The sequence below is a fragment of the Oncorhynchus mykiss genome, chromosome 6, assembly GCF_013265735.2.
Source record: "Oncorhynchus mykiss isolate Arlee chromosome 6, USDA_OmykA_1.1, whole genome shotgun sequence".
Classification (NCBI taxonomy): domain Eukaryota; kingdom Metazoa; phylum Chordata; class Actinopteri; order Salmoniformes; family Salmonidae; genus Oncorhynchus; species Oncorhynchus mykiss.
The window spans coordinates 86,718,937-86,735,265 of record NC_048570.1 but is presented as its reverse complement, the minus strand read 5'-3'; the positions used below and the strand labels follow the sequence as shown (position 1 = coordinate 86,735,265).

General features: G+C 47.0%; 1 protein-coding gene across 14 annotated transcripts in view; it reads left to right on the top strand.

Moving 5' to 3' along the window:
• LOC110506206 (neogenin) overlaps positions 1–16,329 on the top strand; it is a 214,967-nt gene that overhangs the window by 94,491 nt on the left and 104,147 nt on the right. For all 14 annotated transcript variants that reach the window (XM_036981351.1, XM_036981362.1, XM_036981358.1 and 11 more), the window contains exon 3: positions 15,559–15,834. In XM_036981351.1, coding sequence (XP_036837246.1) covers positions 15,559–15,834 — 276 coding nt within the window. The remainder of the gene's footprint in view (positions 1–15,558; positions 15,835–16,329) is intronic.

The following is a 16,329-nucleotide window of genomic DNA, read 5'->3' as shown; positions in this document are numbered from 1 at the left end:
CTCTCTCTCTGTCTCGCTCTCTCTGTCTCGCTCTCTCTGTCTCTCTCTGTCTCTCTCTCTGTCTTTCTCTCTGTCTCTGTCTCTCTGTCTCTGTCTCTGTCTCTGTCTCTGTCTATCTCTGTCTCTGTGTGTGATAAGAAACAAGGCAAGAGAGAGAGTGAGAGGTTTGCAGTCTGCCCTGACAAAACATTTACCTGAGCTTTTGTAACGGGAGCAGCCACTCCCCGCGGCGCCACGGTCTCCCCTGGCAACAACCTCTGCGGGAAGGTCGGCACAAATGGGCCATGAATGAGCTAAGTTCAGAGGGATAAAATAAGACACTTTAACACGATTAAGGGCCCTAATGTAATCAGCATTGTTTCAGATACAACTCAGTTATCTGTAATGAAACAGGCTTTTCCTCTAGAAACAGGGCATTACCTTAGCTGGTGACTGGCAGGAACCATGCAGGGCTGAACACACAGACGCACACACACTCGCTCACTCCTCTTCATCCTCTTCAGGCATATCATCAACAAAAGACCCAGATAAGCAGTATCAGGATCTGCATCCTATAATCCCAGCTTTGAAACATTTTAAATTGTTGATTTACATTTCATGAATACACAATACCTCGTCTCCAGTCTGTTGATTAGGACGCCCTGAAGCACATTTACATCAACCTGGCCGGGTAGAAATTAAAGAAGTCAGCCGAGACCCCCCACTGAGACAGCACCGTGGCGTTGACAGCTTTTGTTTGTGTGGAGAAGATGCTGTGTCCTGGTATTGACAGGTTTTGAAGTAGCCTGATGGTGGAGATAATATCAGGCCAGTAAGGAGAGGGAAGTAGCCTGATGGTAGAGATAATATCAGGCCAGTAAGGAGAGGGAAGTAGCCTGATGGTGGAGATAATATCAGGCCAGTAAGGAGAGGGAAGTAGCCTGATGGTGGAGATAATATCAGGCCAGTAAGGAGAGGGAAGTAGCCTGATGGTGTAGATAATATCAGGCCAGTAAGGAGGGGGAAGTAGCCTGATGGTGGAGATAATATCAGGCCAGTAAGGAGAGGGAAGTAGCCTGATGGTGGAGATAATATCAGGCCAGTAAGGAGAGGGAAGTAGCCTGATGGTGGAGATAATATCAGGCCAGTAAGGAGAGGGAAGTAGCCTGATGGTGTAGATAATATCAGGCCAGTAAGGAGGGGGAAGTAGCCTGATGGTGGAGATAATATCAGGCCAGTAAGGAGAGGGAAGTAGCCTGATGGTGGAGATAATATCAGGCCAGTAAGGAGGGGGAAGTATTCTGATGGTGGAGATAATATCAGGCCAGGGAAGTAGCCTGATGGTGTAGATAATATCAGGCCAGTAAGGAGAGGGAAGTAGCCTGATGGTGGAGATAATATCAGGCCAGTAAGGACAGGGAAGTAGCCTGATGGTGGAGATAATATCAGGCCAGTAAGGAGAGGGAAGTAGCCTGATGGTGTAGATAATATCAGGCCAGTAAGGAGAGGGAAGTAGCCTGATGGTGGAGATAATATCAGGCCAGTAAGGACAGGGAAGTAGCCTGATGGTGGAGATAATATCAGGCCAGTAAGGAGAGGGAAGTAGCCTGATGGTGTAGATAATATCAGGCCAGTAAGGAGAGGGAAGTAGCCTGATGTTGTAGATAATATCAGGCCAGTAAGGAGAGGGAAGTAGCCTGATGGTGTAGATAATATCAGGCCTGTAAGGAGGGGGAAGTAGTCTGATGGTGGAGATAATATCAGGCCAGTAAGGAGAGGGAAGTAGCTATGTAGTGTAGATAATATCAGGCCAGTAAGGAGAGGGAAGTAGCCTGATGGTGGAGATAATATCAGGCCAGTAAGGAGAGGGAAGTAGCCTGATGGTGGAGATAATATCAGGCCAGTAAGGAGAGGGAAGTAGCTGTGTAGTGTAGATAATATCAGGCCAGGAAGGAGAGGGAAGTAGCCCGATGGTGGAGATAATATCAGGCCAGTAAGGAGAGAGAAGTAGTCTGATGGTGGAGATAATATCAGGCCAGTAAGGAGGGGGAAGTAGTCTGATGGTGGAGATAATATCAGGCCAGTAAGGAGAGGTAAGTAGCCTGATGGTGTAGATAATATCAGGCCAGTAAGGAGAGGGAAGTAGCTATGTAGTGGAGATAATATCAGGCCAGTAAGGAGAGGGAAGTAGTCTGATGGTGGAGATAATATCAGGCCAGTAAGGAGAGGGAAGTAGCCTGATGGTGGAGATAATATCAGGCCAGTAAGGAGAGGGAAGTAGCCTGATGGTGGAGATAATATCAGGCCAGTAAGGAGAGGGAAGTAGCCTGATGGTGTAGATAATATAAGGCCAGTAAGGAGAGGGAAGTAGCCTGATGGTGGAGATAATATCAGGCCAGTAAGGAGAGGGAAGTAGCCTGATGGTGGAGATAATATCAGGCCAGTAAGGAGAGGGAAGTAGCTGTGTAGTGTAGATAATATCAGGCCAGTAAGGAGAGGGAAGTAGCCTGATGGTGGAGATAATATCAGGCCAGTAAGGAGAGGGAAGTAGCCTGATGGTGGAGATAATATCAGGCCAGTAAGGAGGGGGAAGTATTCTGATGGTGGAGATAATATCAGGCCAGGGAAGTAGCCTGATGGTGTAGATAATATCAGGCCAGTAAGGAGAGGGAAGTAGCCTGATGGTGGAGATAATATCAGGCCAGTAAGGACAGGAAAGTAGCCTGATGTTGTAGATAATATCAGGCCAGTAAGGAGAGGGAAGTAGCCTGATGGTGTAGATAATATCAGGCCTGTAAGGAGGGGGAAGTAGTCTGATGGTGGAGATAATATCAGGCCAGTAAGGAGAGGGAAGTAGCTATGTAGTGTAGATAATATCAGGCCAGTAAGGAGAGGGAAGTAGCCTGATGGTGGAGATAATATCAGGCCAGTAAGGAGAGGGAAGTAGCCTGATGGTGGAGATAATATCAGGCCAGTAAGGAGAGGGAAGTAGCTGTGTAGTGTAGATAATATCAGGCCAGTAAGGAGAGGGAAGTAGCCTGATGGTGTAGATAATATCAGGCCAGTAAGGAGAGGGAAGTAGCCTGATGGTTGAGATAATATCAGGCCAGTAAGGAGAGGGAAGTAGCAATGTAGTGTAGATAATATCAGGCCAGTAAGGAGAGGGAAGTAGCCCGATGGTGGAGATAATATCAGGCCAGTAAGGAGAGAGAAGTAGTCTGATGGTGGAGATAATATCAGGCCAGTAAGGAGGGGGAAGTAGTCTGATGGTGGAGATAATATCAGGCCAGTAAGGAGAGGTAAGTAGCCTGATGGTGTAGATAATATCAGGCCAGTAAGGAGAGGGAAGTAGCTATGTAGTGGAGATAATATCAGGCCAGTAAGGAGAGGGAAGTAGTCTGATGGTGGAGATAATATCAGGCCAGTAAGGAGAGGGAAGTAGCCTGATGGTGGAGATAATATCAGGCCAGTAAGGAGAGGGAAGTAGCCTGATGGTGGAGATAATATCAGGCCAGTAAGGAGAGGGAAGTAGCCTGATGGTGTAGATAATATCAGGCCAGTAAGGAGAGGGAAGTAGCCTGATGGTGGAGATAATATCAGGCCAGTAAGGAGAGGGAAGTAGCCTGATGGTGTAGATAAAATCAGGCCAGGGAAGTAGCCTGATGGTGGAGATAATATCAGGCCAGTAAGGAGAGGGAAGTAGCCTGATGGTGGAGATAATATCAGGCCAGTAAGGAGAGGGAAGTAGCCTGATGGTGGAGATAATATCAGGCAAGTAAGGAGAGGGAAGTAGCCTGATGGTGTAGATAATATCAGGCCAGTAAGGAGAGGGAAGTAGTCTGATGGTGGAGATAAAATCAGGCCAGTAAGGAGAGGGAAGTAGCCTGATGGTAGAGATATCAGGCCAGGGAAGTAGCCTGATGGTGGAGATAATATCAGGCCAGGGAAGTAGCCTGATGGTGGAGATAATATCAGGCCAGTAAGGAGAGGGAAGTAGCCTGATGGTGGAGATAATATCAGGCCAGTAAGGAGAGGGAAGTAGCCTGATGGTGGAGATAATATCAGGCCAGTAAGGAGAGGGAAGTAGCCTGATGGTGTAGATAATATCAGGCCAGTAAGGAGAGGGAAGTAGTCTGATGGTGTAGATAATATCAGGCCAGTAAGGAGAGGGAAGTAGCCTGATGGTGGAGATAATATCAGGCCAGTAAGGAGAGGGAAGTAGCCTGATGGTGGAGATAATATCAGGCCAGTAAGGAGAGGGAAGTAGCCTGATGGTGGAGATAATATCAGGCCAGTAAGGAGAGGGAAGTAGCCTGATGGTGTAGATAATATCAGGCCAGTAAGGAGAGGGAAGTAGCCTGATGGTGTAGATAATATCAGGCCAGTAAGGAGAGGGAAGTATCCTGATGGTGGAGATAATATCAGGCCAGTAAGGAGAGGGAAGTAGCCTGATGGTGGAGATAATATCAGGCCAGTAAGGAGAGGGAAGTAGCCTGATGGTGGAGATAATATCAGGCCAGTTAGGAGAGGGAAGTAGCCTGATGGTGGAGATAATATCAGGCCAGTAAGGAGGGGGAAGTAGCCTGATGGTAGAGATAATATCAGGCCAGTAAGGAGAGGGAAGTAGCCTGATGGTGGAGATAATATCAGGCCAGTAAGGAGAGGGAAGTAGCCTGATGGTGGAGATATCAGGCCAGTAAGGAGAGGGAAGTAGCCTGATGGTGGAGATAATATCAGGCCAGTAAGGAGAGGGAAGTAGCCTGATGGTGTAGATAATATCAGGCCAGTAAGGAGAGGGAAGTAGTCTGATGGTGTAGATAATATCAGGCCAGTAAGGAGAGGGAAGTAGCCTGATGGTGGAGATATCAGGCCAGTAAGGAGAGGGAAGTAGCCTGATGGTGGAGATAATATCAGGCCAGTAAGGAGAGGGAAGTAGCCTGATGGTGGAGATAATATCAGGCCAGTAAGGAGAGGGAAGTAGCCTGATGGTGGAGATAATATCAGGCCAGTAAGGAGAGGGAAGTAGCCTGATGGTGTAGATAATATCAGGCCAGTAAGGAGAGGGAAGTAGCCTGATGGTGTAGATAATATCAGGCCAGTAAGGAGAGGGAAGTATCCTGATGGTGGAGATAATATCAGGCCAGTAAGGAGAGGGAAGTAGCCTGATGGTGGAGATAATATCAGGCCAGTAAGGAGAGGGAAGTAGCCTGATGGTGGAGATAATATCAGGCCAGTAAGGAGAGGGAAGTAGCCTGATGGTGGAGATAATATCAGGCCAGTAAGGAGGGGGAAGTAGCCTGATGGTAGAGATAATATCAGGCCAGTAAGGAGAGGGAAGTAGCCTGATGGTGGAGATAATATCAGGCCAGTAAGGAGAGGGAAGTAGCCTGATGGTGGAGATATCAGGCCAGTAAGGAGAGGGAAGTAGCCTGATGGTGGAGATAATATCAGGCCAGTAAGGAGGGGGAAGTAGCCTGATGGTAGAGATAATATCAGGCCAGTAAGGAGAGGGAAGTAGCCTGATGGTGGAGATAATATCAGGCCAGTAAGGAGAGGGAAGTAGCCTGATGGTGGAGATAATATCAGGCCAGTAAGGAGAGGGAAGTAGCCTGATGGTGGAGATATCAGGCCAGTAAGGAGAGGGAAGTAGCCTGATGGTGGAGATAATATCAGGCCAGTAAGGAGAGGGAAGTAGCCTGATGGTGGAGATAATATCAGGCCAGTAAGGAGAGGGAAGTAGCTATGTAGTGTAGATAATATCAGGCCAGGGAAGTAGCCTGATGGTGGAGATAATATCAGGCAGGTTGACAGGCAGTTTTCTAGTCCGATTAAAAACTGACCACTCCCAAGTTCGGCAGACAAAGAATTTGAAATCATAACGTTAAATGTACATTTTCAGTGAAAATCACTACAATATATTGTAACACTATCTATTTACTTCCTTCTCCCTCCTGTGGAAAGCGAAGGACACTGTGTTCCATGTTGTTGTCTGCTCCCCATTGAGTAGTGTAGACATTTTCATTATATTTTCTTCATTTAGCAGACACTCTTATCCAGAGCGACTTACAGGAGCAGTTAGGTTTAAGTGCTTTGCTCAAGGGCACATCTACAGATTTTTCACCTAGTCTGATCGGGGATTTGAACCAGCAACCTTTCGGTTACTGATCCAGCGCTCTTAACCGCTAGGCTACCTGTATTATGCATCATGGTGACATCCAGATGGTAACTACCAAAATTACAAGTTATTACTCATGTAGGCTCCCATCCTACCCCAAATAAAATCAAGTGGAGATGGTACAAATTGGAGATGGTGGGCGACCAATACTCCAAGTTATTTCTCCCTCACCCATAGACTTTAACATCACTTTGTTTTACCAGTTTTAACTAGCACCATGCTGCTGCTGTGATCTAGCCTGCGTAAAGTAGCTGGGAAGGGCTCATCAGGACGTCTGACTGAACCCAAATCCATTCGTCTCCACACTCGACTCTCAGCTGTGCGACTTACGTCATCCGTTTGGACACCAGGCGTGTCCGTATAGCCTCTCCTCCTTGGCCAATACATTTATGGTTATTTCTTCTGCTCAGGCATCTGTTCGGGACACCCCATCTAGATGTATGGTTGAATAGATTGCCGTCTTCAATTGGAGCATGTAGAAATCTAAGTTGTTTTCCCCCACACATTATGTTATGGTACCTTTTAATGAGGTTAGTGTTTAATACCTTTTCATTGTAAAACCACACGTGTTATTAAAACCACTATAATCATTTCAAATGAGAAATTCGACACGTCAGCCAATTCTCACATTATCTTCACACAACATGTGTGTGTGTGATGTTCCCATGGCAACCGTCCTGTCCCTTTTCACCATCCGCAACATTTCTCTCAAAACAATTTATCTTTGTGCCATGCACCCTGCTGCGCCTCCTCCCCTGGGCCCCCAGCAGGCACTGACAGTGTGCCAACCAACCAACCAGTGTGCCAACCAACCAACCAGTGTGCCAACCAACCAACCAACCAGTGTGCCAACCAACCAGTGTGCCAACCAACCAACCAGTGTGCCAACCAACCAACCAGTGTGCCAACCAACCAACCAACCAACCAGTGTGCCAACCAACCAGTGTGCCAACCAACCAACCAGTGTGCCAACCAACCAGTGTGCCAACCAAGCAACCAACCAACTAGTGTGCCAACCAACCAACCAGTGTGCCAACCAACCAACCAGTGTGCCAACCAACCAACCAACCAACCAGTGTGCCAACCAACCAACCAACCAGTGTGCCAACCAACCAACCAACCAACCAGTGTGCCAACCAACCAACCAGTGTGCCAACCAACCAACCAACCAGTGTGCCAACCAACCAACCAACCAGTGTGCCAACCAACCAACCAACCAGTGTGCCAACCAACCAACCAACCAACCAGTGTGCCAACCAACCAGTGTGCCAACCAACCAGTGTGCCAACCAACTAGTGTGCCAACCAACCAACTAGTGTGCCAACCAACCAACTAGTGTGCCAACCAACCAGCCAGTGTGCCAACCAACCAGCCAGTGTGCCAACCAACCAGCCAGTGTGCCAACCAACCAGCCAGTGTGCCAACCAACCAGCCAGTGTGCCAACCAACCAGCCAGTGTGCCAACCATCCAGCCAGTGTGCCATCCAACCAGTGTGCCAACCAACCATCCAACCAGTGTGCCAGCCAACCAACCAGTGTGCCAGGGCAGTAGATTGATACATGGTCCTCTTATGTGCCACTGTCAGCCGTTGTCTAGACCGGATTTATCAAGTTGGATTTATCTTAAACAACTGTTATTCAGCCTGTAGTGGACATTCTAAGCAATGTTGCCCATCAAGGTAGCTCTGTGTGGTAAATTAGGCGTCATGCTAACTGTTTCTACGTTACGTCTCGCACTGACCCAGCAAGCCTGATTTATGTCTAAATTAATTTTCCTGAGCCCTTTGGTATGAACACTTCTCTGAAGACTGAGAGGCTTTGTAAACACGATGTGACTCTCCGCTTAGAAGCTCCTATTCTGAGACTCAAGGCAGCTGGGCCTCTGGCCCAGCACGCCACACACGCGCACATCCTAACACAGCCCTCCTAAATGTTTATGAACTCGACGTAGCTCCAACATCTGGGCAGCACCTGAAGCGGTTTAACGGCTCACTTAGTCTCTTGTCCCAGGGAGATATTTCTAACAGCAGCTATGTGAAGACGCCATTGATTTCTGGCCACCTGCACACAAGCCAGGTTGTTCCTGTCAACCCCTCTGGTGAGAAGCGTTCTCAACTTGACGGTGCGCAAATTCTATATGTTAATTTAGGGCTGTGGTTTGTGTACAGTGACCAGTCCGACTTCCTCAAATTCAATCCAAATGGTTGAATGGGTGTCATTGTCTTTCAGTCTGTTTGGTATTCAGTCAGAATGTGTGATCGTCATCTGACCTGAAATACCATGGTTGTCTTATGGTTGTCTGGTATTTTCTCAGGGCTGAGATTGGTTACAGGCCCAGAGTGTACTCTTTCTTGTCACTGTCAGCACCCTGAGTTGGTATTTCCAGTCCAATAGATAAAATAACTACCCCGTCTGAAGCTGCCTCTCCTCCGCAGTGTCAGCCATCCATCTTCTGTCTCTTACTTATGGAGTGTTCAGTCTATAGAAGGGTTGTGATGTGTGACGGCTCCCATGTTTTTAGGACTGAACTGACACAGTCAGGAAAAACAACCTGTTTGTGCTTCTATAGGTTTTAATGGGTTGATGCCAGCTGTATGATTGGTGTATGGCCTTTCTCATTCTTCAATATCCCCCTTTTCATAGGGTATCAGTAGAGGCCATTTTGGTTTCCTCTGTCAATTTGTGTATGTAGGCTAGCATTGTGTTTGTTAGTGTTTTGTATCTGAGCTGTCACAATCACACCTGTCGCCTCACGCTTGTAAAGGACACGTGCAGGTGGATACAATTAACCTCTCCTCTACACACGTACAATAATAGCCTTGTGTGTTTTAGTAGGGCTTCTCTGTCGATTCCGTGTCAGGCTTGATGCCAATTACCCTGTCTAGATAACATTGGTGTAATGTCGCTAGATTGGCATCACAAGACATGGTGTTGCATCTTCATGAAAGATATGACGCTTTCGAAATCCCTTCCACTTTTTTTTTTAACAAGATAAATCTGTCGTGAAGATGCTGCCAGACTGTTCATCGCATAATGTTCTCAATGGGACTGTTTGTCAGGTGTTTGTGTAGTATGACAAAGTACCTCAGCTGCTACTTTATTAGATTCATTCAGTGTTTTCACTGGTCATAAGACGCTGTCCAGAACAGCCCCCTCTCAGAGAGGATGTTGGTTCTGTTCCCTCTTGCTGGCTGCACTGAGAACTGGTTACGGAGGTTAACGGAGGCACTGGTTACGGAGGTTAACGGAGGCACTGGTTACGGAGGTTAACGGAGGCACTGGTTACGGAGGTTAACGGAGGCACTGGTTACGGAGGTTAACGGAGGCACTGGTTACGGAGGTTAACGGAGGCACTGGTTACGGAGGTTAACGGAGGCACTGGTTACGGAGGTTAACGGAGGCACTGGTTACGGAGGTTAACGGAGGCACTGGTTACGGAGGTTAACGGAGGCACTGGTTACGGAGGTTAACGGAGGCACTGGTTACGGAGGTTAACGGAGGCACTGGTTACGGAGGTTAACGGAGGCACTGGTTACGGAGGTTAACGGAGGCACTGGTTACGGAGGTTAACGGAGGCACTGGTTACGGAGGTTAACGGAGGCACTGGTTACGGAGGAGCCCCAAGAAAACAGCCTTTCAGGATGCGGTAGATTTCCTTTAGATATAAAGTGCCTTCGGAAGTATTTAGACCCCAGAACCTTTTCCACTTTGTTACGTTACAGCCTTATTCTAAAATGTATTAAATAGTTTATTTCCCCTCATCAATCTACACACAATACCCCATAATGACAAAGCAAAAAACTGATATCACATTTACATAAGTATTCAGACCCATTTAAGAATGATGGAGGTCACTGTGTTCTTGGTCCTTCAATGCTGCAGAAATGTTTTGGTACCCTTCCCCAGATCTGTGCCTCGACACAATCCTGTCTCGGAGCTCTAGGGACAATTCCTTTGACCTCATGGCTTGGTTTTTGCTCTGACATGCACTGTCAACTGTGGGACCTTATATAGACAGGTGTCTGTGCCTTTACAAATAATGTCCAATCAATTGTGTTTATCACAGGTGGACTCCAATCAAGTTGTAGAAACATTCCAAGGATGATCAATGGAAACAGGATGTTCAACTTTGAGTCTCAGAGCAAAGGGTCTGAATACTTATGTAAATAAGCTATTTCTGTTTTTTATTGTTTAAAAAAAATAAATCAAACATTTCTAACCTATTTTTGCTTTGTCATTATGGGTTATGGTGTGTAGATTGCCAAGGATAAGTATCCATTTTAGAATAGGGATGCAACGTAACAAAATGTGGAAATTGTCAAGGGGTGTAAATACTTTCCTAAGGTACTGCAGGTGGTATATTTCCCTCAGTGCCTTTTTTCACTTTTCTAACAGAATTGGGTAGGTGAACGAGTTTCTACCAGTGTCTTCAGCCATTCAATGATGTCAGACCTGTAATTCATTTGTGATTGGAAGGATGCATTTGTTTACAAACCTATCTGGTGTATACAGCATCTCTTCCTCATGCGGATGCTAGCCAGGCAAGCACGTACCTGTCTTCATCTCCCTTCTGTATAAAGTATTCATCGTCCTGTGTTGGAGTCATGCAATATGCACCGCCTCTTAAGGCTCTGAACTCACCAGTGAACTGGGTCACATCAGACACACACTTTTAGTGCTATTCAGTATCCTTGGTACGTCACTACCTGAAACCTTAACCCTTACCTATCCCTAATTTTAACCATTTTAAATGTCAACGTCAATGGGGTGACATCAGTGTGACGTCCCAAGGATCCTGGCTAGCATGGCCCACACACACGGCTTGGCTCTCGTCTCCTTAACTCCTCATTTAATAGAGAAAAACACTGGAACAAAATGGCCGCCTTTGATTCGGAGGGAGACTGCTGTGTTTTGGAATTACGTAACAAGGCAATGAATGTTTGACAGCCAAAGCGGGGGGAAATGTGAGCGATTGTCTTGCGGAACGGTCGCTGGTTATTTATATTGCCCGGGAAGATGATTCCTCCCCCCTTTTCTGGTCATGTGAGCCCTGACCTCCCACAGAGCGCCATTGGTGTTTCCTACCAACCCAGAGGTTCTGAGGTACAGTACTGTCACTTTCCCAGGGACAGATTTATTTTCTCATACCATTGCTTAACAGCTTCTGTAAATTCTTCCCCAGCCGAGTTTCTCCGACACTTTGTAAACAGCCCCAAAATGGATGAAAACATGAGTCTATCTGCTGCTTGTGATTGTGTGAATCAGTGTTTTAAAAACTGCCTACCTGCCTCCTCCTCGGTCCTTTAAAGAACTCACCGTTGAGAGACTGACCGAGTCGTTGTAACAGAGGAAGGATTATGAACCTTCTCAACGACGTCCTAAAACCTTGAATAAGTGAATTAATGACCTCTTATATGGCAATATGGCCTCAAGGGAGCACGGCTGGGATTGGCTACGGACCATAGAATTTAAGAAACAATAGGCTATGGATGCCTAGATGCCATTTTAAATACAAAGGCAAATATCCCTGCAGCATGCAAAAATGTACGTGACACGACACACCATATCCCACACATGGCATATTATCCCCATTATCAGCATGATGCTGCGTCTTCAATATCACTCAGTCTGGCACAGAGAAACGTCTGATCGATCACATGTCTTCACACTGGGTAGGGTGTTGACAATATCCCCCGCAGTGACCAGGGTCATCCTATCAAATCACGGCTTGATGCTCTGAACCAGCGGACTCTGTCTCGCTCTGTGTGCCCCAGTGGAATTGATCAAGCGTCCAGCCAATAAGAATGATTGTTCTGTTGGTGTGTTCAGCCAGTGTGTGAGAGTGTACCTGAGAGAAGTGGCATGCTATGGGGTGGTAGCACCAGTACGTTTGTCACTTAATTGAGGCTTCCTTAGTGGTCTTGATTTCAATGGCACGTTTCCTGTAAAAACTATTTTATTTTATTTATTATTTTAAGTTTGAATTATTAAGGAACAGACTCTCCCAAAATGTTCATCTGTGTTCCAGTGCCTCGGGGCATTCTTCTCCCTGCCCCGTCCACACCACTGTTACAAACACTGGCCAGCTATTGCTCTTGGATGATTGGCATTGACAGGACCGGACAGGGAGACGGATGTAACACCCGTTAGAGAACCAGTCCTGCGCTGCTGAAACTCAATAGCCGTGTATGAGGTACAGACTCACAAACGGTGGGCAATTCCCAAAAACCTTTTTTTCTTCTGCCCCCCTCATTTGGAGAAAGAAAGTTGATCTAAACGGGCTGGAAAAACAGGCATGACTAACTCTCCAGGAATGTCTCCTGGTCAAAAGGAGAACGCCAGCTATTTTCTGCTGTAAAGAGACTAATTCTGTTGAATTTCGTTGGAGAGATTCCTAAAGCTGTGTGTGTGTGTGTGTGTGTGTGTGTGTGTGTGCTTCTAAAAAGTCTAATTCTGTTGAATCGAGTATACAAAATCCCTAAAGCCTGCATATTCCGTTAAGCTCTCTTTACTGATTCTAGACCTGCTTTCAATTAAAATGGTAGGAGCCACATTGTGTGATGCTCAGTTTGCTCAGAGGTGGGGAGATCCTCTGTCTTTTCACGGGTATCGTCCTTAAAGCAGACACCGTGCTGTTTCACTAATCTCCAGAATGATCATTACTTTTACTACCAACAAATGCAGGTAATGTAGGTTTTTAGATCAGGGAATGACGCAAGATTAAGGACATTTCTTAGTCATTTTCCCTGGTAGTTTGACTTGAGCTCCAAAAATGACATTTGTTAAGTATGTGGTTTGCAGTCTGAGTGGAATAGGTTATTTTAATTGCAGCTCCGTACACTACAGACCTACAGGGGAAGCTGCCCTGCATTTGCACTGCATATCAAACACTTAAAACTCTATTGCTCTGAGTTGATATGGGCCTATCTCACCACTCAGTGTTAATAAGAGTAAAGATCGTTGGAGCAGCAGTGATGGATACCGTCTGGCAGGAGGCTGGAAAATCAGGAGCCACCCTGTCGATTAAATGGGAGAATTGTGATTAATTTAGTGTTAGCTTTAGAATATCCTGTCTATCACACAGGCAACAGGAAAGGGAGGCCACCACTGTGGCAACAGGAAAGGGAGGCCACCACTGTGGCAACAGGAAAGGGAGGCCACCACTGTGGCAACAGGAAAGGGAGGCCACCACTGTGGCAACAGGAAAGGGAGGCCACCACTGTGGCAACAGGAAAGGGAGGCCACCACTGTAGCTCCAGGGCCTAAATACAAAGTGAAGAGCATGGAGAAGGTGCTCAGGGCACTGGTCAGTCAGTCAGTCATCCAGGCAGCCAGTCAGTCATCCAGGCAGCCAGTCAGTCATCCAGGCAGTCAGTCAGGCAGCCAGTCAGTCAGTCAGGCAGCCAGTCAGTCATCCAGGCAGCCAGTCAGTCATCCAGGCAGCCAGTCAGTCATCCAGGCAGCCAGTCAGTCATCCAGGCAGCCAGTCAGTCATCCAGGCAGCCAGTCAGTCATCCAGGCAGCCAGTCAGTCATCCAGGCAGCCAGTCAGTCATCCAGGCAGCCAGCCAGGCTGATAAAGTACACTCCCACCTGTGTGTGAGGTTGGGTATTGTGATAGTGTCTCCTTTCGTTTCCATTAAATGGACAATATAGGACAGGTTCTGTTCTTTCCCTCCCTCTGTTGACGTTCCGTCCTAACTAACCCCAGTTTCCTCCCTATTTTCCAACATAGCTATTTAATGACGCCCCTGGGGTCCTCGGCAGCTGTGAGGCCTGGGGCGGCCATGTATATGCCAGGCTATATACATCCCACATCTGGAGGCAGGTCACCTTTCAGGCATTGTTTTCAAGGTTGTATTTGACGGTTCATCGCTGCCTAGAATGTCCTGTACCGAACACAGTGCTGCATTTCTAGATCAGAATCTCCTCGAGAGACAGACATATAGGATGGATCCTCTGTCACTGCAGCCACATCAACTCAGAGGCCTTTGAGGTTCTATGTGGACTTTTACTGTGATAGTGAATGTGTAGTGGAGAAATCTGCAGTGTTTGTCTTTGTCTGTCTTATACAGTATTACAGAGCGCATAGAAACCAGGCTGTTTTGTGTATGTATGACAACACCACTATGGAGGTGTTTGTTTGTGTGTTGCTGCTTCATCTCTCACACACCAAGTTAGAAGCGATGTGGTGCTGAGTGGAGACGGGGTCTCAGCGGTGGCCGGGGGTCTCGGCTCTCAGCCTTCTCTGAAGTGGGATATATTCCAGAGCTGTCACTCTCTCACCTCCCTCACCTCCCTCACCCCAACCCCCTGAGAGGGGAGCCCAAAGCCTGTAGAGAGAGAGAGACACACATATGCATGCAAGTGCACACACACACACACACACAGCTTCAACACTTCTTCCTGTCTGCGGACACACAGCTTCAACCGAGCCAGAACAAACAACAACCACTGACTCCGCATCGCCAGGGAAACAGCCCGGCCAACCAAAACATTCACACAGGCCACCATCACATTAACAGGCCTCACATTGAATTCTTCCCCCATTTTTTTGTGTGTGTGTGTGTGTGTGAGAGAAGTGGCCCAATGTTTTTAAAGACCAGATCATTTAACTTCTATATTATAGTATACTTGCACCGTGTTTCCATTTCGGTCAGGATTTCTTTGAAACTAAAATGTTGTTGCCGTGTGGTTTCTTGACATACGCCGCTCGGCATAGACCGAGGTTTCAGATCAATGACTTTAAACGCGGGAAATAATTATCATAGATGAAAGTAGGGAGAGGAACACAAACAGCCTGTGGATTCAGCTTTTTAATTAGTGTTGTGAAATCTTTTCTCACTACAGCAAATGAGCTTCCCTGGGTTCTGGAGCGTTCTGTCAGGGATACATGCATTAGTTTACACCAACGTGGATCACAGCCAGGAGTAGTTCAGGCTGGGGTTATTACCTCTTACACATGGATTAGGAATGGATCGGATTTTGAAAAATGTATTTCTGTCCCATTTCTGTCTGATTTGAGACCAGGCCCACTCGTACACAGATACGTAGGCATATTTCCCGATGAAACACATGAAACTGGTTGTACAGCTGTGTAGCTGGAGGCAGTAGCATACTGGCAGAACTCAAGCCTCTTTTGATCTGTCTCCTTGTGCTCTCCTCTCTCGCTCTCCTCCTCTCGCTCTCGCTCTCCTCCTCTTGCTCTCCTCCTCTCGCTCTCCTCCTCTCGCTTTCCTCCTCTCGCTTTCCTCCTCTCTCTCTCGCTTTCCTCCTTTCTCTCTCGCTCTCCTCCTCTTTTGCTCCTCTCAACTCAAACATGCTTATGTGTCATCAATGCAACAGCAGAACAGAAATGAAAAACATGAACTTTTAACACCAACCCTCCTCCCTCTTCCTCCCCAGGTATGCCCCGGTTCTCCAGCCAGCCGGCAGCAGCCAGCATACGCCTGGGAGACAGCCAGGTTCTGGCCTGCGATGTCAACCCAGACCTGGTGCCTTTAGCCCGGTGGGAGCGTGAGCGTGAGCCCCTGGAGTTGAGCTCTAGGCTGGTGCAGCTACCCAACGGAGCCCTGGTGGTGAGCAACGCTTCGGAGGCCGACGCTGGGCTCTACCGCTGCATGGTGGAGAACGCTGGGCCCGCCAAGACCAGTGAAGAGGCCCAGCTCACAATACTGCCAGGTAATACTATAGATACTATATAGCTCTACATACTGCCAGGTAATACTACAGATACTATATAGCTCTACATACTGCCAGGTAATACTATAGATACTATATATCTCTACACACTGCCAGGTAATAATATAGATACTATATAGCTCTACACACTGCCAGGTAATACTATAGATACTATATATCTCTACACACTGCCAGGTAATACTATAGATACTATATAGCTCTACATACTGCCAGGTAATACTACAGATACTATATAAGGACCGATCTAGACATCTGTAGTGTGTGCAATAACCTTTCTTCAGCATCTCTGCTTTGGCAGAGGAAAGAAAAGGTACAGTAGTTGTATAATTAAGCAATAAGGCCTGAGGGAATGTGGTATACGGCCAATATACCACGGCTAAGGGCTGTTCTTATGCAAGACGCAACGTGGAGTGCCTGGAAACAGCCTTTTCCAAACAGCCTTTTCCTGGAAACAGCCTTTAGCCATTGGCCATA